A 21,682-nucleotide genomic window follows, 5' to 3' on the forward strand; every position below is an offset into this window, starting at 1 on the left:
AATTAACTTTTTTTTTTTAAATTATTTGAATATATATGAGTGCCTGTGTATAAATACACAAACAATACACACATGCTTTCAATTGTGTAATTTAAGTGATCTAGGTAGCTCTGTTTTGAAGTTCAGTTAACGCTAGAAATGTTTTGGAGTTTGTACGTGCTTTGTCTCGAGGGGCCACCGCTTATATTTATATATAAACATATATAAATAAAACCACTTTTTTTACATTAGTAATTCGTTTTGTGCATAATTTTATATTATTGTTAATAATAAATTAATTAAAGCAGCAAAACAATCTGAAGAGCCGGTTCGGACCCGAAAGAGCCGGCTCTTTTTAATGAGTCAAGCTGAAAGATCCGGTTCTCTAAAAAGAGCCGGAAATCCCATCACTACCACACTGGGACGGCGTTTTCAAAACGCTCTTATGCGCAGTGTGGGCAGCGAAAACAGACATTTGAAAACGATGACGCATGTTAGTCATGTGATGCAGTCATGTGACCAATTAAACAAAGAGAGTGGAGGGCATTATACAGCAGTTGGGTTTTTTTGCTCTCAATTTTGACAGCCCTATTAAAGGTTAATATCAGTCTGTACATGCTCCAGATAGCTTTTCTTCAAATTCTTTAAATCTCACTCGCTTTGCCAACTTTGTAGTTTTATGTTACTCGCAGCAACAACTCCACTTCATTGTTAGTCCATTTAAAAAACTCGGTGCTTTTCCTCGACATTTTGCCGCGACGTTTCAAAGAGCCGCAAAGTAAATAAACGGCATACAGAAATGAGGCAGGCCGAATCATCTTGCGTTTCACGCATGCGCAGTACTGGAATGTAAGAGTTTTCGGTCGTTTCAACGTGGACGCACAACTCTGTGAAAACGACTGAAAACGCCAGTGTGGACGCGGAGCATTTTCAGACGAAAAATCTATTCGGGCTAGTGTGGACGTAGCAGTTTACAGTTATTTTCTAATGTCTTTACAGTTACTGTTTTTACACAACTGCGTGTTGTACGAATTCTCCCCCATCTTCTCTTCATATTTCATGTCACAAATGCTGTGTATTTGCCTTACCTCAGACTATTTGTTGTTTTTTAGTTGAATATCATTGTCTGTGTGTTACTGACTGTCACTGTAAAGAACGAGGAGAAGGACAGCACGTCCACTGTCCCACCGAAGTTGGGACCTCTTAAACAGAATGCAACAAAGCTACTTCAGTCTGCCGAACATCAACCTGTATCCACGCGTCAGGAAGCAGACGGAAGGATGAATATGTAGAAGAAGCGTCAGACCTCCAGACATTAGAAGGTGAGGTGGAAGAAGGCCAAAGATAGCTTTTGATGAGCCTGAGAAGGGAGAGTGTGATCTGCTGTCACACCATCCCTGCTCAGAGGATAAACCTCTGGAACGTGAGACCACACAGGCTGGCAGATCCCTAGCTGATCCACAATGATATTTGGGTGTCGCCACTTTAACTCTGCTCAGGGTCCTCATCTATGTCCTCCTTTGAGCTTCCATGTTCTTGCTTCCAATATCTGACCTTCTTCCACCTCATCCCCTGACAGCAGAGTATGACTCCATTTCCAAATGCTGTAAAATGCTATCTTCCTCACTCAGCCTTCTGTCATGTTAGTGCCACGGATGACCCAGGTTTAGGTGAGTGTCAGGTGCTGCAAAAAGCTCGACTATGAGATGTTAAAAATTATGATTTAATGTTCAGACGTGTCTTTGTTTCATTCCGTTGTTTCAGGTTGTGAAACTCCTGAAGTTAAAAGACATTTGAACCAGAAAATAGTGTAATAAAAGCCCTGATGTCTGTTATTTAATCATTATACTTAAATAACCTAAAGAATTTTCAATCCCAAAACATTTTTATTTTGGGATTACAGGAGAATATACTTACAACCTATGAAACGTACATTTCTTATTAACCCAGTGATCTCCACTAGGTTTCCTGGAAAAACAAAGAGGAAGTTCTTAAATATGATTCCTGTATTCTCTATCCATTCCTTGGAAGTTTCCTTATCCAACATATCCATGACGCCTCTCTGTGTGAGGCGCCCTGAAACCCTTAAAAGCAGCTCATTCTGCTGCTCTCCTCTCACTTCACTTCGCTGCAGTCGGAGCTCGTCTGGACTTTGGGAACAGTACTGTTATTCTGACTGCATTTTCCAGCTGCAAAAATGGCTCAGATCAACATCTGCCTCAAACACATCTTCACTGTCTTCAACATATTCTTCATGGTGAGTAAAACAGAAATAACCACATTTGCCTCCTTTTTTACATGTAAATGAAACCAAAGCTTAGAAGAGTAAAATAAACCAACATCAATTCAACATGTTTGTTTCTTACTTTCAAAGTTTGTTGTTGTGCTCGTCCACGTGTGTGGCTGTGCAGTCATTTCATGTCCTGGTTGTGTTTAACCCTTTACAGCCGATCGGAGCGGGCACGCTCTGTTTTGCGTAACTATTTTTAAATCCCGGTAGCTCTGCAACCAAGTAAGCTAGCGCAATAATTTTTTTTGCATATGAAACTGGAGGAGTTGTACTTACATCTTATGCCATCAGCTTGTCCTAGGTCACAGTTTCCTTCCACATATAGCTTTGCAAAAACTGCATAAAAATCACTTGCAGCAACAAAAACATAATATTCCAGAAACACGCTTTGCCGATCCATCAGCTGTTTGTAACACTTCCTACGTCCATCAGCGCGAACTATCACATGACCGCATGACCTGCCCGAAACCGGAAGTGACGTCATTTTGCGGAAATGTAGTTTTTTACGATCGGGGCCTTATGAGCTTGTGTTTTACTTGTTATGTGTTTTAAAAAGTTATGTTTGACTTTATGACTTTCTGTGTCGTTTCTGGGATGCTTAGGACTCATATTGCACTGCTGGAAATAGTTTATTTTGATGCATATGCTGTTATTTTGCAAATTTGCACTATAATATTTATTTTCGTTTTTCCTGCAGTATATAAAAATTGGTGTATTTCAAAATAAAACTATGAAGACACTCAAAATAAATTTCCTGTGGTGGGAAACTAGTTTGTGTAACTTTTTTGTATTTACAGTTTTGAGGGATAAGCCTCTTAAATTTCTCTAACTAGAAATATATGTTAAAAAAACAAAAACGATTTTCAATTTTTTTGTAGTTTATTGCACTTTTTTGCAATTTATGTAATTACTATGCACCTAATGCAGGCATATTATTAAAGTTTGGGCTATAATGGTTGTATTGATGTATAGCAACTTGAAATGCTCCCAAAAATGGCTCCACAGCATGTAAAAATATAATATAAGCTCTGGCGGACTTGGTTCTATGGTAGGTCTTAAAGGGTTAAAGGATCCAGCAGCTCTAACCAGACTGTTTCTGTTTGTTCAGGTTGTTGGTGGAGTGGCCATCGTCCTCGCTCTGTGGTGCCAGTTCTTCATGAACATTCGAGGAGGATACAACGTGAGGACACATTCAAACATAAATGCAAAACGTGGAGACAAACAGACAAAGCCCACTAACCTTTTCGTGACACTTCTCTCCACAGCTGGAGGGTCGTGCCACCAAACTCTTCATCCTCTTCATCGTAGGCTGCATCACCATAATGATCACCACGCTGGGAGCCTATGGAGCCCACAAGGAGAACAAAGTGGCTCTGATCACGGTGATTACATTTTCCACTCATTAAATTAAAGAAAAGAAATTATTCAATAAATCTTATGAAGCCATTTAGTTCAGAATGCTGTAAAAGTTATAATTCCATCACTCTGTTTTCTACTTAGCCCCAGAGATTAAAGATATTAGATTAAAAGTATCCCTGCATGTCTCTGCAGTCCTTGGTGTACACGGTCATTGGATGTTGGCTGATGTTAATAACTGGAATCCAAGCTGCCATCATACATCCTCAGGTAAAGGCCAGGATGTGCTGCTGTGGGGTCGAATCATTTGACATGAAGACCGACTTATAAACCTTTTTTACATTATTATAATCATCAGCACATATAAACTCTTTTTTTTTTTTTTTTACCATTACCTGAACCCTTAAGATGCTTTTTAAAAGTTTTACTATGTAAATCTAATCGATGTAAACATAATGTCTATGTTTGCAGCTCAGAGGCATCGGAGTGGAGACATTCAGCGAGCTTGTGCCTCTGGACAAATCCTCGACATACGTGAGGAACATGACCGAGGACATTCAGGAACAGGTAAGATATTGCCACCTGTTTTATTTTCCTGTATTTATATTTAATGTTTAACCAAAAGCTACAGTCATGGAAAAAATAAAGTATCCACTGTTTAAGAAATGCAATGTGGTCCTTGGCGGGTTTTATAATCACTTAAAAATAACCTCAGATGTGATGTCAAACGAGACATATTACACCGTATGGTGCCTTTGTTTATATAAAAAGAAGTAAGTTAAATTGTATAAAAGTAAACTAAGTCCTTATTGTTTCTAATGCACTTGATTAGGTAATCATTAATAAGTGTGAGCACTTCTATAAAAGCAGAAGCTTTGGCAGTTTGTTGGTCAGGTGTGAGTTAACACAATACCACAGTCACTGAGTGGACCATGAATTCCTCTGTGTTCCTCCTGAAGATGAGTAACTCTCCTCTTTCTTTCTTCTCCTGCTGCTGTTTGTAGTTTCACTGCTGTGGTCTGTTCAGCTACAAAGACTGGGAGAACATCCCCGACTCCTGTGTGTGCAGCCAGGAGGAGGAGAAGGAGGGCAAGTGTCAGACTGTCAAAAACAACGTGAGTATCGATGCACCCACTCGCTTCACTGGTCACGGTGTGTCAAAGTTTGTAACGTCTTTATTTCTGTAACTTTTCCAGACTTTCATGCTGCAGAGAAAGTCCGTCTACACTAAGGTGAGCGACCCAGCCCCACTTTGAAAAAGCTTAAATCATTCCTCAGTTTATATCAGAACCTGACAGTTTTCATTTTTCCTTCTATTTTCAGACCTGCTTTCCCACCATCATGGACCACATCCAGTTTCATTACAACATCATACTTGTGGTCAGCTTCACTCTGGCTATTCTAGCTGTGAGTATTAATCAAGGATTCAATAGTGTAAATGTCCACTCTATAATTTGCAATCTGCATTCTCTGCCGGGGCAGGTAGCAGCCTCTGCTGCCAATCAAATGCAGGGCTGATCATCAGAAAGTGCGAGCACCTCTATAAAAGCAGTTTACTGTTTTGGGACAATCAGGTGTGTTTAAACACAAGGAAACGATTTGACTAGGAGTGGATGGAAGTTCAAAAATCCCACAAACTACAGTCAAATTCTACAGACGCCTGTTAACAACTTAAATAATAAAGTTCATGACTTTAGAATTTGAGAAAGATGATACTTTGGGACTAAAATGGAAATTTCTGGTCATAATGGAAAGTGTCACATTGGAAAAAAACACCTTATATTAACCATCAGCATGGTGGTGAAGGGGGTGGTGATTCAGGCACCTAACATTCAAAAAGTCATATATAGTTCAGTTAAAAGGACTAGATGTTACAGTCCCTGATAATGCATTGCTTTAGATGGAGAGACTCTTGAGGGATGGCTGTTATGAGGAAAGGCAGCCCAGAAACTTTGCCTCAACCTTCGGTCTTTTACCCAGGCTAATCTGCCATTTTCCTTCCTTGGTTAGGTTTAGGGGTTAGAGATCGATCTAGATTATCATTTTAAATTTGGGACACATCATCAGTAGTGGACCTTGCATTCATCAGGTGTTTCGGCCATTCTCACTAGACACCCTCATCCAAGGAGGCCCTGCCAGGGTTGATCAGGCCCTGGAGTGTGTCACTGGTTTATGTTAAATTGTTATTTCTTTTCTTCTTTCTTCTGTTTAGTTTCCTACATTTTCTTTTTATCAATTCACTGCAACTGAGAAATAATACTTACCTCTTTAGCATTTATTGGGCCTAACTTCTTCAAAGAGATAGAAAAGGTGATAGAGAGAAGTAGGACAAAAGGGACAAGATAGGAGAGAGTAGAGAGAAGAGCTGGAAGGGGGGCACCCAATCTGGCTTCCCACACCTCCCTGCCGGATCGGGCTGTACGCTCTACCTCCCCACTGCCTCCCAGAAAAGGGAAGAAGAGCAGAGAGGAGAAGAGCGGAATATTTCTTTTCTCTCCTGGTTAGCTGACTGCCTTAGCTGCCCAAGTGATGTCAGCCCTTTTTAATCATAGCCAGTGACTGGTCCTCTCAGCAGTGTTAGCTTGATCTCTTATAGCCTGCCATTGCGCCTGTCCTCTGATCCCAGTTTCTCTAAGCAGTTTTGCTGTTGTACTGGTAACAAAGCCCCTGCACCTCACTTCCACCAGGCGCACCTTGATCTTCCAGCCTCTGTGCTCTGCTTCAGGTGCCAAGTTGACCAAAGGACGAGGTCTGGTCGCAAAGTAGTTGTTACGATCTCTGTGGGAAAAATTAGCCTCTGATCCAAGTCCACTTGCATCTGCCAATCCCTGGCGGCCTTCAGCGGGCCCAGGTCTGGGTTTGAGGGGCTTGTCCTCGGTTTGTCTCCTTCCCGGACAAATGTTGATGAAGACTGACGCTCCTCTTGGTTCGTGAAAGGTTTAGCGTTAATGGATTTTCTTTTGCACTCAACTTTCTCGGCAAGACACCTGAGAACCTGGTTGTGTTTCCATGTGTATCTGCCCTGAGTAAGGCTAGTCCTACAACCAACCAAGATATGCTTTAGTGTGGCTGGGACTATACACAGGGGGCAGGATGGGTCCTTTCCAAACCACAGCTGCACATTTATTGGGGAAGGTAGCACATCGTATGCCGCTCGGATGATGAAACTTAGTTTATTAGACTCCATGCCCCAGATTTCAAACCATGAGAGTTTCCTCTTTTCCGCACTTTCCCAATTCATCCAGCGACCCTGTTTGACCAGTGCCACGGCTCTGGCATGTCTGGCTGTTTCCTCCTGTCGTCGCACCTCCTCCACTACCATTTTCCGACGTTCGGTTACAGATGCCTGTTCCCACCGAGGTGTTACTGCGCTAAGACCAAATCCTCCTCTGCCCTGTTGGACGTGACCCACCACGTCACAATGCTGAAGAGTGGATTTCGCCTGTAGCACAGATGTGGCTGGGGTCCACTTACTCCCCGTTGCTAGGGTGGGAGCACTGCCTCTCACTATGGGGTGCCGGGAGTCCGTGAGTGACATCTCAAGCCTCACTTTTGGAAATTTAAACTCCTTAACCAGGCTAGGGATAGGCAATGACAGTATCCCGTCACTGTAGAGTCCAATGCTGCTGAGGCACTTCGGAAGTCCGAGCCACTTCTTAAAGTAGGATCTCACTAGCCTCTAGTCGATTGGCATGATTGAGTGAGACCCCGTACATTGTCAACGGCCACAGTAGTCTGGGTAATAACCAAAACTGGAAGCACCAGAGCTTCAGTTTTCCTGGGAGTGCAGTGTTGTTAATCCGCTGGAGGTCGTCAGCCAATTTAAGCCTTAGTTGTTTTAGTTGCCACGTATCATTGAGGTCTGCATTATACCACCGTCCCAGGCTCATTATGGGCTTCTCTAAGACTGTTGGAATTGGTTCTCCACTGATATAGAATTGCTCGGCTGTCAGTTTTCCTTTTATGATGGAGATTCTGCAAGGTTTACTTGGCTTAAACTCCATTCTTGTCCATTCTATGTTTTCCTGGAGCTTCTGTAGCAATCGCCTAGTACATGGTTTTGTTGTTGTAATGGTCATGTCATCCATGTAGGCCCTAATGGGAGGAAGACCAAGGTCACTCTTGAGTCTCTCACCTCCCACTACCCACCCAATAATATTGTGGGTAAATATGTGCCAACAAAGTCTGAATTCTCCATGTTCAAAGTTAGAAAGGTATGGTATCTATTGCAGAACAAAAATTTAATTATTACTCAAATCTTCTTCAGTCAAAAAAAAAAATCTTCTGGGTAAACATGTAGCAGCTTAGTCACTAATATTGGTTCACTTTAAAAACAAAAACTTGAAGACAACCCGATGTTTAACTAAACTTCCTGTGTTCCCCTACAGCTACTTGGCATTATTCTGTCCTCCATTATGATCCACCAGCTGTATTACCCCAACAGACCCACCATCATGATCTCCATGATGCCACCAAAATACAAGGAGCTGCACAACGCCCCAGCATGTTAGTCAAAATACAATGGACTTCTTTTCTTTAGCTACCTTGGTGCACTGCATGTTGTTAGCCCTCAGTCATAAAAGGCTGATCGGGTATTATCCTAATGCTGCTGGGCGGGAAGACGGTGTGGACACTCAAGTTTGTGAATGCCATAACTCGAGAACGATAGTGGCGCAGGAACTTCTAAGTGATACCGCAGGTGTATCTACTGAAAGTCCGTAAAATGATTCAAAAAGCAACGCCAAAAGTGACAGTGATGACATCACTACAATGTGATTGGTTACTTGGAATGTTAAACCAGGACTCAAATTAGTATTGCTGATCCAGGAACAATGTCAACATGATAACATGTTACCATGATAATGGTAACACTGGATAAAAGAACAGCCACATTCCCTTGTTACGTCACGTGGCGCTTGCTAGTAGCTTGGAGAATTTGAGGATTGTAGTTTGAAAACTGAGGGCTGTGCTAATGCAGCTGCTTGTAAAAATGTTTATAAAGGAAAATATTTCTGTATTTTTTAAAATTATTTTTGGAGTCTTCTTTGTGTCATATTTAATCCTTCTGGTGCAAACTGTAAATGTAAGTGTCTTACAGGATTAAAAGATAAGAAAACAAAATCTGTGTTGTATTAAAATCTTGTTCTGTTTCACTGACGTTTGTTTAAAAAAGGAAGTTATTGTATTCTTAGTAATTGGTTAGTAGAGAAAGGTCACGGGCCACGGCAGCATCCAGAGAGAGGCATCCTCAATCTGTCTTGTTTTAATGGAAAAATTGGAGTGTAACAATCTAAACCACTAACCATGTAAAAATGCTAACTTGTCTTGTGTGCAGCTCTCCTGGCAACTTACGGGGCACAAAGTGCTGGTCAGGGCATCCTAGTTGTGTGTATAGATAGTGCAGGTGGGCGGCAGTAATAACAGAAATTCAGTGTGAAATTACAAGTATGTATAGTAATTTATCTATATAAAATACAAATAAATATTTACTCACTTTATATCAAAGCTAAATTAAAACTGGTAAAAGACGTGATATTACTCTGACCTAAATTTACTACTCTTCTATTGAAGTTTGGGTTCCCATGACAGGTGGTTGCCCCACGCCTTAAAACTTTGCATGTGACCGCTAGGATTATGAGTTTATGTCCTGCCCCTGCATAAACACAAACCTCACCTACTTTTTTCACAGTGGAGGATTTAATTCAATTTAATTTTAAACAGTTTTATTACATAACAGTTTTTGATGCACAGTATGCAGTTTGTCGTGATTGGCTGAAATAAATTAGGCTACCTCCGGATATACTCTGAATGTCTTGATTTGATTTAGACTATCACATCTCCTCTGTCTTCTCTGCGTGTCTATATTTTACACTACACATAAATTATTTAAATGGCTCAACTCTGAAGAATATTTTCTACCTGTTCCCAAAGTCACGGTGTCTTCATACTTATCGGGATCAGCACTGTCAGATGAAGGTACCTTCTGCTCTAATGCTACAGTTATTGCAGTTATCCATATTACACAGAGCATACAGGATCCTTAAAATTATGTTTATTATCCTCTTAAAACGGTAGATATCTGTGATTCATCGGGCGCTTACTGCACAAAATAAACTATGCTAATGTTACGTACGGCCCCAAATGGCCGCTGTACAAGAAGGTGTTAAGCTCCAATAATGACCAGTAAGAAACCACCACACTCACACTGCAATGGTGTACACAAGATTTGTGCGAGTTTAAACACGGGACATTATAAGAACACTTGAATTTTTCCATGGCTTAACGAGGCAATAATGACACATTTTTTCATGTATTTTTCCCAAATTATAGATTTCTGCAAAACAGTGACGTGGGACTCATTGGAGGGTAGTGTTTGCATTGCTTTGCTCTGTCTGACAGCTCGTTCACACTCGGAGGACTAAAAGTGCTCTGTGGATGCTCAAAGTCTTTGTGGGTCGAATTATTCCACAATGAAAAATGATTAGGAATCATAAAAGAATCAAGTGTGATATGAACAAAAAACTACAAAGACACAAAAAAGTATAAAACTTACTTCAAACAAAAAATAAATAAAACAAAGTATTATTTAATAAGATGCAACTATAAAAGTAATAAGGGGGGAAGTTAAAGTCGATGTAATCTGTATTTGAGTGCAGTACTCATACTGCTTTACATTTTAAATCACTGCAGAAATGTGATGATATAACATAAAAAGGATGTAACATCGCTGTGTGTTAGTGTAATACTCCTCTAAATATATCTCTCACTATTTAAAAAACTCTGAGTACATTGTGTGCAGATGCAGTAAAATCTACTTTAAACTGTAGAGGAATAAACTGACTTTCAGTAAGTCAGCTCCTCCTGCTGACGACAGATTCTCATGAAACTAAAAGGAATCGTGTCTCCACATCTGGATCGTTTTAAACGGGGCATAACACCGCCCTCTCCTCCACTCCAGCCAGCCTGAGAACAGCTTCCCTCCCTGTTCACAGCAACAACTATTTCCACTGGATTTAACTGGAAGGAGGAAGACCCTGCTTTGAACCTCCCCTTGTTAAACAAGCATTCCACACAAGTTTCCACCTCTAACATATCGGACGTCCCGCCCAGCAAAGCCCTGAAACCCTTCAAAGCAGCTCACTCAGCTGCTCTCCTCTCACTTCACTTCACTTCGCTGCAGTCGGAGCTCATCTGGACTTTGGGAACAGTACTGTTATTTTGACTGCATTTTCCAGCTGCAAACATGGCTCAGATCAACATCTGCCTCAAACACATCTTCACTGTCTTCAACATATTCTTCATGGTGAGTAAAGAGATTTAGCAAATGATAATCGCAGACTTTAATCCAGAATCTCCTTAAAGACTTCAAACCAGTCAGCAGGCAGACGCAGCAGTCAAAAACAACCACATTTGCCTCCTTTTTTTACATGTAAATGAAACTGAAGCTTAGAAGAGTAAAATAAACCGACATCAACTCAACACGTTTGTTCTTACTTTCAGAGTTTGTTGTTGTGCTCGTCCACATGCGTGGCTGTGCAGTCATTTCATATCCTGGTTGTGTTTAAAGGATCCAGCAGCTCTAACCAGACTGTTTCTGTTTGTTCAGGTTGTTGGTGGAGTTGTCATCCTCCTCGCTTTGTGGTGCCAGTTCTTCATGAACATTCAAGGAGGATACAACGTGAGGACACATTCAAACATAAATGTAACATGTGGGAACAAACAGACAAAGCCCATTAACCTTTCGTGACACTTCTGTCCACAGCTGGAGGGTCACGCTACCAAACTCTTCATTGTCTACATCATTGGTTTCATCACCATGATGATTGCTGTACTGGGAGCCTATGGAGCCCACAAGGAGAGCAAAGTGGCCCTGATCATGGTGAGCACAAAGATCCCCACAACCTCAGAATGAAAGTTTAGTCAATTAGCTGCCAACAATCTCATTGACTTAATAAAGAAAAGAAATTGTTCATCAACCTAAATGAAGCCATTTAGCTCCAAATGCTCTAAAATGAGCTGCTGTGAAAAATAGTTTGAGGACTCTATCAGTGTTAGAACTGTCCAGCTGATCAGCACTGTCTTATTTTTCTTCCTTATAAAACCATAAATAATGATGATGTAACAGTGTCGCTTCAATGATTTGTTTCTGAAATGTGACTTTGAAGCCTCAACATGTTTGTGAAAGTGGTCAGGGTAAAGTAATTTCAGTAATTCCACATACTGAAGATATCAGATTAAAAGTCTTTGTGTACCTCTCTGCAGTTCCTGGTGTTCATGTTCACAGGATGTCTGTTGATGCTGATGACTGGAATCCCTGCTGCCAGCTCTTATCCTCAGGTAAGGACAGGACGCTTGGAGTCAAGTACATAAAAGTATTTGATTTGATTTAACTGGAAATGTTTTTTTAAATATGTACTTTAAAGTCAACTCAGTTAATACAGACACATTTTCATTACCTTGAAATGTCAGATGTTTTTTAATGATGATCTGTCTACATTAAACATTTTTGTATCCTGTAAATTTAATTTATGATATAAAAATGTTTCATGTTTGCAGGTCAAAGGCAGAATGGAGGAGAGATTCCGCAAGTTTGTTCCTCTGGACAAATCTCGAAAGGATGTGAGGAACATGGCTGTGGACATTCAGAAACAGGTAAGATATTCTAACCTGCTCAGGGTTGTCTCTTTATTTATTTTAAATATCTTATTTTGTTTTTTAATTTTCATTATTTAGATGTTATATTTTTTAATGTGAATTTAGGGCCCTTGAGTGTTGGCTTTATTCCCGAGCTACAGTCATGGGAAAATGAAAGTAAACCCTCTTTAAAGTCGAAGGTTTTGTCTATCAGGACATAATACTTGTAATCTTCCCCTTAGCAGGTCTTAATATTAGGTAAAAAAAATAACTTCAGGTGAACTATGAAACATGACATATGACATTGTGCCATTATTTATTCAACAAAACTATGTTAATTCAATTCAATTCAATTTTATTTATATAGCGCCAAATCACAACAAAAGTCGCCTCAAGGCGCTTCATAGATACAGAGAAAAGCCCAACAATCATATGACCCCCTATGAGCAAGCACTTTGGCGACAGTGGGAAGGAAAAACTCCCTTTTAACAGGAAGAAACCTCCGGCAGAACCAGGCTCAGGGAAGGGCGGGGCCATCTGCTGCGACCGGTTGGGGTGAGAGAAGGAAGACAGGATAAAAGACATGCTGTGGAAGAGAGACAGAGGTTAATAACAGATATGATTCAATGCAGAGAGGTCTGTTAATACATAGTGAGCGAGAAAGGTGACTGGAAAGGAAAAACTCAATGCATCATGGGAATCCCCCGGCAGCCTATGTCTATTGCAGCATAACTAAGGGAGGATTCAGGGTCACCTGGTCCAGCCCTAACTATATGCTTTAGCAAAAAGGAAAGTTTTAAGCCTAATCTTAAAAGTAGAGATAGTGTCTGTCTCCTGAATCCAAACTGGAAGCTGGTTCCACAGAAGAGGGGCCTGAAAACTGAAGGCTCTCCCTCCCATTCTACTTTCATTACTGACAGCAGTAAGAGTTAAGTTTATTGTCACACACTCTAACACTGTTAGAGTGTGTGACAATAAACTTAACTCTTACTGCTGTCATGAATAAAGAGTTCATGACAGTACAATTATAAAAAGATTGAACAAGTGACTTTAAGAGTTGCCAGGAGGAAGTCTTTTTTCTCTAAAATGAAAAACATAGCAGCAAAGTTTAGGTTTGCAACCTTCACTTTGTTCTCGGACCACCGAGAACAAAGTGGAGATTTTTGGTCATAATGAACAGTGGCATGTTTGGTCCAAACTAAAGACATCATATCAGCATTAAAACCTCAGAACAACTGGGCTAATCTTATAGCCATGGGATCTGGTCAACTTACAGTCCCTGAGTCAACCTTGAACTCCTCTGTATACCAAAGTGTTCTAGAGTGTAATGTGAGGCTATCTGTCCACGTATGTCCGAGTATGATCAGAACAATGATCCCAAGCACAACAGCTTGTCTATAACAGAATGGCTGAAAAAGCAAAGAGCCATGGTGCTGTAATGGTCCAGTCAATGTCCAGACCCCAACCTGACTGAAATGGTGTTGTGGGACCTCCAGAGAGCTGTCTCCACAACCATCAATGAACTTGTTAATGACGTTAACCAGAACAGTTGACCAAAATTCCTCCACAGCAATGTGAGAGACTAATAAAACCATATGGAAAGGCTGCAACAAGTAATGTTTGCCAGTTATTGCTGCATGATACTAAACGGTGGGTGTTCTTAGTTTTTCACACAGCACTCAAGCATTTTAATGTGATTTTTATAAATGAAGACCCTGGGTTAGATGTATTTTAAGCCCTGATATGTAAAACCTTGGAACTGACAGAAGACGTGTTTTCTTTTTCCCATCACTGCAGGTCTCTGTGTTATACACAGTTAATGGTTAGGAGCAAGCAAGCTTTCAGAATAAGAGCGAGTAAACTGTCCACAAGTAATTTGATACATTATCATTGTCTCGAATTTGTTGTTGTTGTGGTTGTTTTTTTTAAAAGTTGAACAAAAAACCCTCACACATACTTTTTATAGTCTGCTTCCAGCTGTCGTCTCATCCTCCTGAAGATGAGTAACTCTCCTCTTTTTTTCTTGTCCTGCTGCTGTTTGTAGTTTCGCTGCTGTGGTCTGTTCAGCTACAAAGACTGGGAGAACATCCCCGAGTCCTGTGTGTGCAGCCAGGAGGAGGAGAAGGAGGGCAAGTGTCAGACTCTGAGAAAAAACGTAAGCATCGGCGCACCCGCTCGCTTCACTTCTATTCAGTGTGTCACAGTTTGTAACGTCTTTATTTTTGCAGCTTTACCAGATTTTAACACGGCAGAGAAAGTCCGTCTACACTAAGGTAAGCGACCCAGCACCGTTTTGAAAAAGCTTAAGTCATTTGTGTGTCCATGACAGAAACTAACAGTTTTCATTTTTCCTTCTATTTTCAGACCTGCTTTCCCACCATCATGGACCACATCCAGTTTACTAACAAAATCAACATTGTGGTCAGCTTCACTCTGGCTATTCTAGCTGTGAGTATTATCACTTATTTAAGGATTCAGCAGCATAAATGCCTGATCTGTAACTTAAAATCTGCATTCTCCCCTTTTAGTCACTGTTAGTCACTATTTATTATTCACATCTAAAATTAGGGTTATAACTTTTTGTTGACTGTGAGGTCCTTAGACCCTGTGCCACAGTGGGGAGAAATTCAGCTTTTTTACCATCAGGCAGAAATGTTTTTGTGGTCAGATATTGGGAGTCAAATCTGTTTTAAAATTGTTTTCAGCAAAGTTTGATACCCCCACGTTTGACATGCTGAAAAATTATAGCATCTGTTTCTGAACAAAAAGGAAACTAGTACAAAATCTAATTCCAAAAAGTAAAAAAAGAATTTAATAACATTAAAATTTAACCTTAAATAAAACCTGATGCCTAACTTATCTTCCTGTGTTCCCCAATAGCTCCTTGGTGTGATTCTTTCCTCCATCATGGTGTACCACCTGTATCGCTTCAACAGCCACACCATGATGATCCTCACGAGACCACCAAAATACAACGAGATGTGCAAACCTCCACCATACTAGTCAAAGTATGACAGAGTTTATTTCTTTTGCTAGCTTGGTGCACAGATTTCTGGAGCCCTGTCGAGTCTGTTTTCTTGAATTTGAAAATGACATATTTGGTTGAGGTTTATATCATTGTGCCTTATGTCTTCATGATGAAGTTGTCTAAATTGAGATCATCAGTTTCAAGCGACTTGAAAAACGATACTTAATAAGCTTAAATTGAAATGAAAACGTCTAAAATTTGACTGGACTCTTTTAACTCAACCTTTATCAGAAATCCTTATTTTCATCACATTAACAATGAGAAAATGTCTAAAAAGGAAAAATAACTGAATCTAGTGATTTCCAAAGCTGAACAGAGGTGATGGCTTACAACACCAGCTATTAGCCACCTACTATGCAGTCTTGAGACCATTCCCAGCCAAATCATTGCTCACTGACACCTTTGACTCATGTGACCTGTTATGTTTCTAGAATGCAATGTTACTGTTACTAATTCTGTTTGCGATGGTAACATTTGATGAAATTAAAAGCCACATTCCTTTTCTATCTCATGTGAAGTTTCTTAGTAATACAAAGACAGTTAAGTTATATTTTGAAAACTGAGAACTGTGTTGATGCAGCTACTTGTAAAAATGTTTATAAAGGGAAATATTTTTGTATATTGTTTTGGTATTTTTAGTGTCTTCTTTGTGTCATGTTTGATTCTTCTGATGTAAACTGTAAATCTAAAGGTTTTACAGGATTAAATGGTGACAAAAGAAAGTCTGTGTCTGTGTGAAATCTTCTTCTGTTGTACAAAAAAGGAACTTATTCTCACTGCATTTTTGTTGACTGTCAGACTGTTGACTGACAAAGGTTATGGTAAATGGCCTGTATTTATATAGCGCCTTACTAGTCCCTAAGGACCCCAAAGCGCTTTACATATCCAGTCATCCACCCAGTCACACACAGGTGATGGCAAGCTACATTGTAGCCACAGCCACCCTGGGGCGCACTGACAGAGGCGAGGCTGCCGGACACTGGCGCCACCGGGCCCTCTGACCACCACCAGTAGGCAACGGGTCAAGTGTCTTGCCCAAGGACACAACGACCGAGACTGTCCAAGCCGGGGCTCGAACCGGCAACCTTCCGATTACAAGGCGAACTCCCAACTCTTGAGCCACGATCGCCCCGATCCACGACTGATTAAAAAAAATAAAATAAATATATCACATTGATTTTTACATTCAGTAACATTTCAGTTGTTTTTTTTTTTTTTGCCATTATAGTAGAACTTGGTGAGCTGAGAAGCCTGCAGTCTGAGACTGAATTGCTCTGTTAGCATAATATGTTATGTGAAGTCTTTAAGATATGATCCTTCTCATATTTGCATATAAACTTTGAATTTAATTGAACCATTGGAGAGACGCAAATATGAGCGAAATAATAAAAAACAAATAAGTCTATGAACTCAATCTTCAACATCACCACGAGACACGATGCTTCAAATTTTAGCAATATTGTGCAAATTAATGTGTTTAATAAGTGCGCTGAACAACATATGCTGGCAAACAAGAGATCTACAATTTCTCACAGTGTTATTGGACCCATCTAATTGCCATCTAAAGTAAATATCCGGTTAGAGATCCTGTTTCCAAGATTTTTATTACTGAGTGCAATAAACCTCAATTTATGTCTGAATTTAAAAGTAGGCAATTAAAAGTGAACCAGGTTTTTTGTGATAAGCTTTTAGTTTAATCTGCAGAATTCTATATTTGGCTTCATAGATAAATACAGCACGGTGTCATCTGCATAGCAATCAAAATTTATGCAGTTTTTTTCTAATTATATTGCAGAAGGGATGCACGTATGCTATAAAATGTATTGATCCTACCACCGAACCCTGTGGAACTCCAATACTGAGTTGATGAGCCTACCATAAGAGGCCATAAGAACATTAATAATAACCTTCACTAATAATGTTTCTGTGGTGCGAGGAACTCTGTAGGTAAAAGTAAACTTAGAAATTGGTCTATAATTAGCTAAGATAACTAGGTCAATTGATGATTTAATTACGGCCACTTTAAAGCTTGTGATGCGTAGCCTGTTCCTAAAGAGAGATTAATCAGATTTTAAATTGAAGTCTTGTGGCAAAATTTCTTTGAACAGTCCTGTAGGAATGTGGTCTAAAAGGCACATTGATGGTTTAAAGGAAGAAATCAGCGAAGGTAATGTAGAAAGATTTATAGAAGGGGTTAGAAGGGGTTAGTGGGGTTCTTCCTTTTTTCCTCAAACAGTGACAAATAATAAGATGTAGAGTAGCAAATTATTTTTCCAGACCAAACAAAGATCTAAATGAGTACAATCCCATAATCCTCTAAGGATACAACCCACTAGCAACGCTTGTTAGGTTCAGTGAGCCGTGACTCCTGCAGCTGTAGCTGTCCTCTTATGATTCTTCCTCTTGATAAAATTGTTAGGTAATATGGGGGACAAAAAGAGCCACGTGCATTTTAAATGTTGGAAATAAATCTTTATTGTTTGAATCCATTTACTTATTTTTCTTTTTTCTATTTTAAAAAGATTTTGAAAATAATTTTTTAAATTTTGAATTTGAAATGTGACACAACACATTGAGAAATCATTTCATATGTAATTCATTATTCATTTAATTGATAATGAAAACTGTATTTATAAATCGATATTTCAAAATGTATTATTAATCCATGAACACATGCTTTGAGTTGAAAATGAATTTAACAAAAAAAGAAAAAGTATTCAACTTTCAATAAAAACCTTATTTTTAAAAAAGAAAACAAAAAACCCACTTTCTTTCTTCTCCTGCTGCTGTTTGTAGTTTCACTGCTGTGGTCTGTTCAGCTACAAAGACTGGGAGAACATCCCCGACTCCTGTGTGTGCAGCCAGGAGGAGGAGAAGGAGGGCAAGTGTCAGACTGTCAGAAACAACGTAGCAACCACTATCTAAAAAATATTTTGTTGGCTCAACTTAAAAAATTGAGACAACAATTTCCACTCAGCTTTTTAAGTTACAAATTTTGCATATTATTAAGTAAATCCAGCAAGTAATTTTTAGGTTTGGCTAACTCAACCGGTTTAACACACCAACATGATTTACTTTGACCTCCAAAAGCATAATTACGTTTATGCGACCTAATATTAATTTCAAATTTCTGGTAATATTAAGTTGAGAAATTACATTAGTTTTTACATATATCCTACTCACAATTATCCATGCCAATTAGTTTAGGTTTCTACAGTAACTTTTCTAAAAAAAAAAAAAAAAAATCACACATAGCCATTTCACTTATTCCAATTGATTATTCTATTACAAAACATTTACAAAGTAATACACTTCTGTGTCAATACAACATAAATGAAACATTACAGCAGCCCTTTAATTATAAATGACTGGGCAAAAAAATGTACTTCATGTACATTAACATTAACTTAAATTGGTATCAACTTGGTCAACTTGTCGCAGAATCAAGGAAATGACAAATGATTTTGATGTTCAACAACGGAACTGTCCAAAGCTAAGGTTATATGGATTACGGTCCGTGTACTTTTCGGTATTTGAAGTTTTGTTTCAGAAACCAAAACGAAAAAACGATATTTAAAAGAATTTTCATTTTTTTAATTTTTGATAAAGAATAAAATGGGCGAAAATAACTTGTTTTTTCATTCGGTGGTAACAAATAGCCGTCATACACTTAAAATTAGACGTGCTTTTTTGGATTTCTTCGTGATTCAAATAATGAAAGTATACTAGCGCAAAAACAAAAAAATAGACGCATTTTCAATGTCTGAAACGGGAAGTACTTCTTCTGCGCGCTTTTTTTATGGCGCGCGCACACCGTCCCCCACACAAGAGATCGACGGCCTTAAAGTTACACTGGAATAAACAGAGGATGGACCATTACGTTGTTTTTAGGAAAACTAAGAGAGTGACACTCCGGGACGAAGACATGACTGCAGAAAAACTGGGTCGCATCTTTCAGGTAGATATGTAAACTTCGCAAACTTTGCTTTCAGCAGTTTTTTTATGAACGTTATTGTTCTTCCTTACTGCGGAACGGCTAACGTTAACATTTGGTGATTTCATGTAGGCCTACTTTTACTAATACTATGTCTAGCCGTCTTCATTGTGCTAATATGTGAATTGTGCACATGTGCTAATGTGTAAATAGTTATTCATTGACTTTTACCGGCTACTAGCTAATAAGTAAGCCTTTAGAGCCTATTAACCGTGTGCACAGGAGTAACACGTTAGCAGAGCAACGTGATTTACGGAAACTTTTCTTAAACAGGTATCCGCGCATACTCTGTACATCACGGATGATTCAAACGTGGCTATGTTCCCCGGTGCGGTCTCTGGTGTTTTCAGCGCATTAGACCTTACACCCAGAGGTCACTATGAAGTCCACGGAGAAGACATGGAGTCAATTCCAACAGCAGGTTCCAGCGGGCAGCGTTTTGCATTTATGCGAGCACCAGCTGTGGCAGCGTCTGCACCTTCACGTTCACAGCAGGCTACTTCAAGTTCCCCTATGTCCTCCAAAACATTTCAGAGGTAGGATGAGTCTGTGTTCTTGAATATTAAATTACAGAACAGGCAAAATAAAAAGAAACATAAGGTGCATGGATAGTTGAATTGTTAAGAATAGCAAAGCTGTTTTAGTACAATTTGCCTATAGCAATCACTGAATGGATTTGTGGCCTGCTGTCTTTTACAAGATATGTAAAATTATTATGTTTTGTTTTACAGATCAGTGTACTTTGCAGATGTAGTTGGTGGGAGGTTGATTCCCAATAGAATGGTGGTTGTACGATTCCTGGAGTCTGAGGCTACGCTTCAAGGGATAGTAGGAAAAGTGCAAGATGCCATTGGTAATTACAACCCAATAATTTTGACAGATGCACAGGGCAATGCAATTCTGGAGTCGGAGGGCACAACAGGTGAGCCATAATATTACAGCTAAAGCCCATATCTTATGGAGAGACATGTCTTACCAGACTCTTTGTAATATTTATTGGGTAATATGGTATTGGCTTCTAAACAGGTTTCTTTGGTTTTGTTTTTCATCTGTAGGGTCACAGTACTGGAGACAAAATGCACGAAAAATTCTTGCTGTGCCTGAACAAGACTTTAATTGCCTCCAGGGAACAAAGAGGAAGAAACTGAGGTATGTGAATAAATATGTATATACTATAGGATGAACATCAATATAGAAGAATTAATTTGATTTAAATCCTATAATAGCAGTAAGACATCACTACATAAATCATCATCTATCAGTAAGTGATGTGATGTTTCTTTAAGCCAGTAAGTAGCTTTGACATCTGATTATCCATTTTTATTTGTAGCAGCCGTAAAGATGATGACAGTGCCAGTTTGGGAGAAGTGAGTGACAAAATAGAAGAGTTGGTGTTGGCATCTCAAAGTCTGCCAGCTGTCACAGCAGCAATCAAAGAGCTCACTGATCTTGCAGTTGCCCAGAAAGTCACAACCCCCAAGCTGCAGACACTCAAGGAGGGATTTAGCTGCGTGGTTTGTATGAGTATGTTCAAATGTTGCTTAGTAAATACATTACATCTACACTAACATTTTAATTACAATTAAAACAATGTCAAACCACATTCAATCATTACTTTGGACAAACATTTTTTTACCAAACATAGGCTCTTTATTCAGCAGTGTCCATTTAAATACTTAGGCACAGACAATCAAGATGCAGGTCTACTGTAACATAACATTCAAAAGTTTACATGCACATTTAATTTGGGTTCTCCTTGCAATCTTGACTATGAAAGTATAGCTTTTCAAATTGATTACAATGTCAGTATGGGTGACGGTACACTGTTCACAGTAATGTAAAACTAAAAAGTTCACATTTAAAATGGGACTGTAGTTGCATATATTGAATCAAGTACCTGTAACTTTTTCATTTTTCTTGCTTGCTAATTGAGAAAATGTACTGATTTTGCCCCTCATCAATTATAGACAAAAATATAGACAGGGACTTTCTCAGAACAGCGTGAACAAGAGGAATTACAGAATAACCAAAAATATTCTGCATGCTGTCTGTAAATTTATGTCAAGACTGACTTTGAACCTATAGTTTGAACTAAATTCAACATAAATGGATAACAGTCTCACTTATCTGATTTACTTTTGCAGACATCATTGAGGATCCAGTGTTCTCACTGTGCTGCAGAAGCATTATTGGCTGCAAGACATGTGTGGAACAGTGGCAAGAGACATCACAGCACTGTGCAAAATGCAGGGAGAGTAACAACGGAGTTCTACAAATTACTGGTCTAACAGCTGCATTTTCTGTATTGAAATCTTTTTTTGCAGAGGAGTAATGTAGTGTGTACACACAAATGTTTACAGTCAGTTGATTTTTTTTTTTGTCTGTTCTGTACAGTTTACAG

The 21,682-nt window shown here is 39.3% G+C and overlaps 3 protein-coding genes across 5 annotated transcripts; all 3 read left to right on the forward strand.

Moving 5' to 3' along the window:
• The first annotated feature begins 768 nt into the window (after window positions 1-768).
• LOC308400121 (tetraspanin-8-like) lies at window positions 769-8,680 on the forward strand. The gene is made up of 10 exons (XM_080887620.1): window positions 769-1,649; window positions 1,943-2,236; window positions 3,378-3,449; window positions 3,535-3,651; window positions 3,821-3,895; window positions 4,097-4,192; window positions 4,630-4,740; window positions 4,822-4,857; window positions 4,949-5,032; window positions 8,014-8,680. The coding sequence occupies exons 2-10, from the start codon at window positions 2,177-2,179 to the stop codon at window positions 8,134-8,136; spliced, it is 774 nt and encodes a 257-aa protein (XP_080743746.1). The 5' UTR covers window positions 769-1,649; window positions 1,943-2,176; the 3' UTR covers window positions 8,137-8,680.
• A 2,000-nt stretch (window positions 8,681-10,680) lies between these two features.
• Window positions 10,681-15,994, forward strand: LOC308399264 (tetraspanin-8-like). Its single transcript, XM_080886420.1, has 9 exons — window positions 10,681-10,928; window positions 11,232-11,303; window positions 11,388-11,504; window positions 11,888-11,962; window positions 12,182-12,277; window positions 14,304-14,414; window positions 14,488-14,532; window positions 14,624-14,707; window positions 15,140-15,994. Exons 1-9 carry the CDS (start codon window positions 10,869-10,871, stop codon window positions 15,260-15,262), a joined length of 783 nt encoding a protein of 260 aa, XP_080742546.1. The 5' UTR covers window positions 10,681-10,868; the 3' UTR covers window positions 15,263-15,994.
• Window positions 15,995-18,821: 2,827 nt separating this feature from the next.
• Window positions 18,822-21,616, forward strand: LOC308399340 (uncharacterized protein). Of its 3 annotated transcripts, none has more exons than XM_080886562.1 (6): window positions 18,822-19,245; window positions 19,555-19,817; window positions 20,013-20,203; window positions 20,337-20,430; window positions 20,612-20,795; window positions 21,426-21,616. In XM_080886562.1, the coding sequence occupies exons 1-6, from the start codon at window positions 19,087-19,089 to the stop codon at window positions 21,567-21,569; spliced, it is 1,035 nt and encodes a 344-aa protein (XP_080742688.1). In that variant the 5' UTR covers window positions 18,822-19,086; the 3' UTR covers window positions 21,570-21,616. The 3 variants fall into 3 exon arrangements, with proteins under 3 accessions (XP_080742688.1, XP_080742687.1, XP_080742686.1); XM_080886561.1 differs by having other exon boundaries at window positions 18,823-19,245; window positions 20,615-20,805; XM_080886560.1 differs by having other exon boundaries at window positions 18,826-19,245; window positions 20,612-20,805.
• The last annotated feature ends 66 nt before the right edge of the window (window positions 21,617-21,682 follow it).

This window comes from Rhamphochromis sp. 'chilingali' (assembly GCF_963969265.1).
Source record: "Rhamphochromis sp. 'chilingali' genome assembly, chromosome: 7".
Taxonomy (NCBI): Eukaryota; Metazoa; Chordata; class Actinopteri; order Cichliformes; family Cichlidae; genus Rhamphochromis; species Rhamphochromis sp. 'chilingali'.

Bases quoted from the DNA above. Each gene is read 5' to 3' on its own strand.
- LOC308400121 (XM_080887620.1), top strand. From the start codon at position 2,177: ATGGCTCAGATCAACATCTGCCTCAAACACATCTTCACTGTCTTCAAC. The intron at 2,237-3,377 runs GTGAGTAAAACA...CTGTTTGTTCAG, and splicing joins TCTTCAACATATTCTTCATG to GTTGTTGGTGGAGTGGCCAT. The intron at 3,450-3,534 runs GTGAGGACACAT...TTCTCTCCACAG, and splicing joins ACATTCGAGGAGGATACAAC to CTGGAGGGTCGTGCCACCAA.
- LOC308399264 (XM_080886420.1), top strand. From the start codon at position 10,869: ATGGCTCAGATCAACATCTGCCTCAAACACATCTTCACTGTCTTCAAC. The intron at 11,963-12,181 runs GTAAGGACAGGA...TCATGTTTGCAG, and splicing joins CTGCCAGCTCTTATCCTCAG to GTCAAAGGCAGAATGGAGGA. The intron at 12,278-14,303 runs GTAAGATATTCT...TGCTGTTTGTAG, and splicing joins CTGTGGACATTCAGAAACAG to TTTCGCTGCTGTGGTCTGTT.
- LOC308399340 (XM_080886560.1), top strand. From the start codon at position 19,087: ATGGCGCGCGCACACCGTCCCCCACACAAGAGATCGACGGCCTTAAAG. The intron at 19,246-19,554 runs GTAGATATGTAA...TTTCTTAAACAG, and splicing joins AACTGGGTCGCATCTTTCAG to GTATCCGCGCATACTCTGTA. The intron at 19,818-20,012 runs GTAGGATGAGTC...TTTGTTTTACAG, and splicing joins TCCTCCAAAACATTTCAGAG to ATCAGTGTACTTTGCAGATG.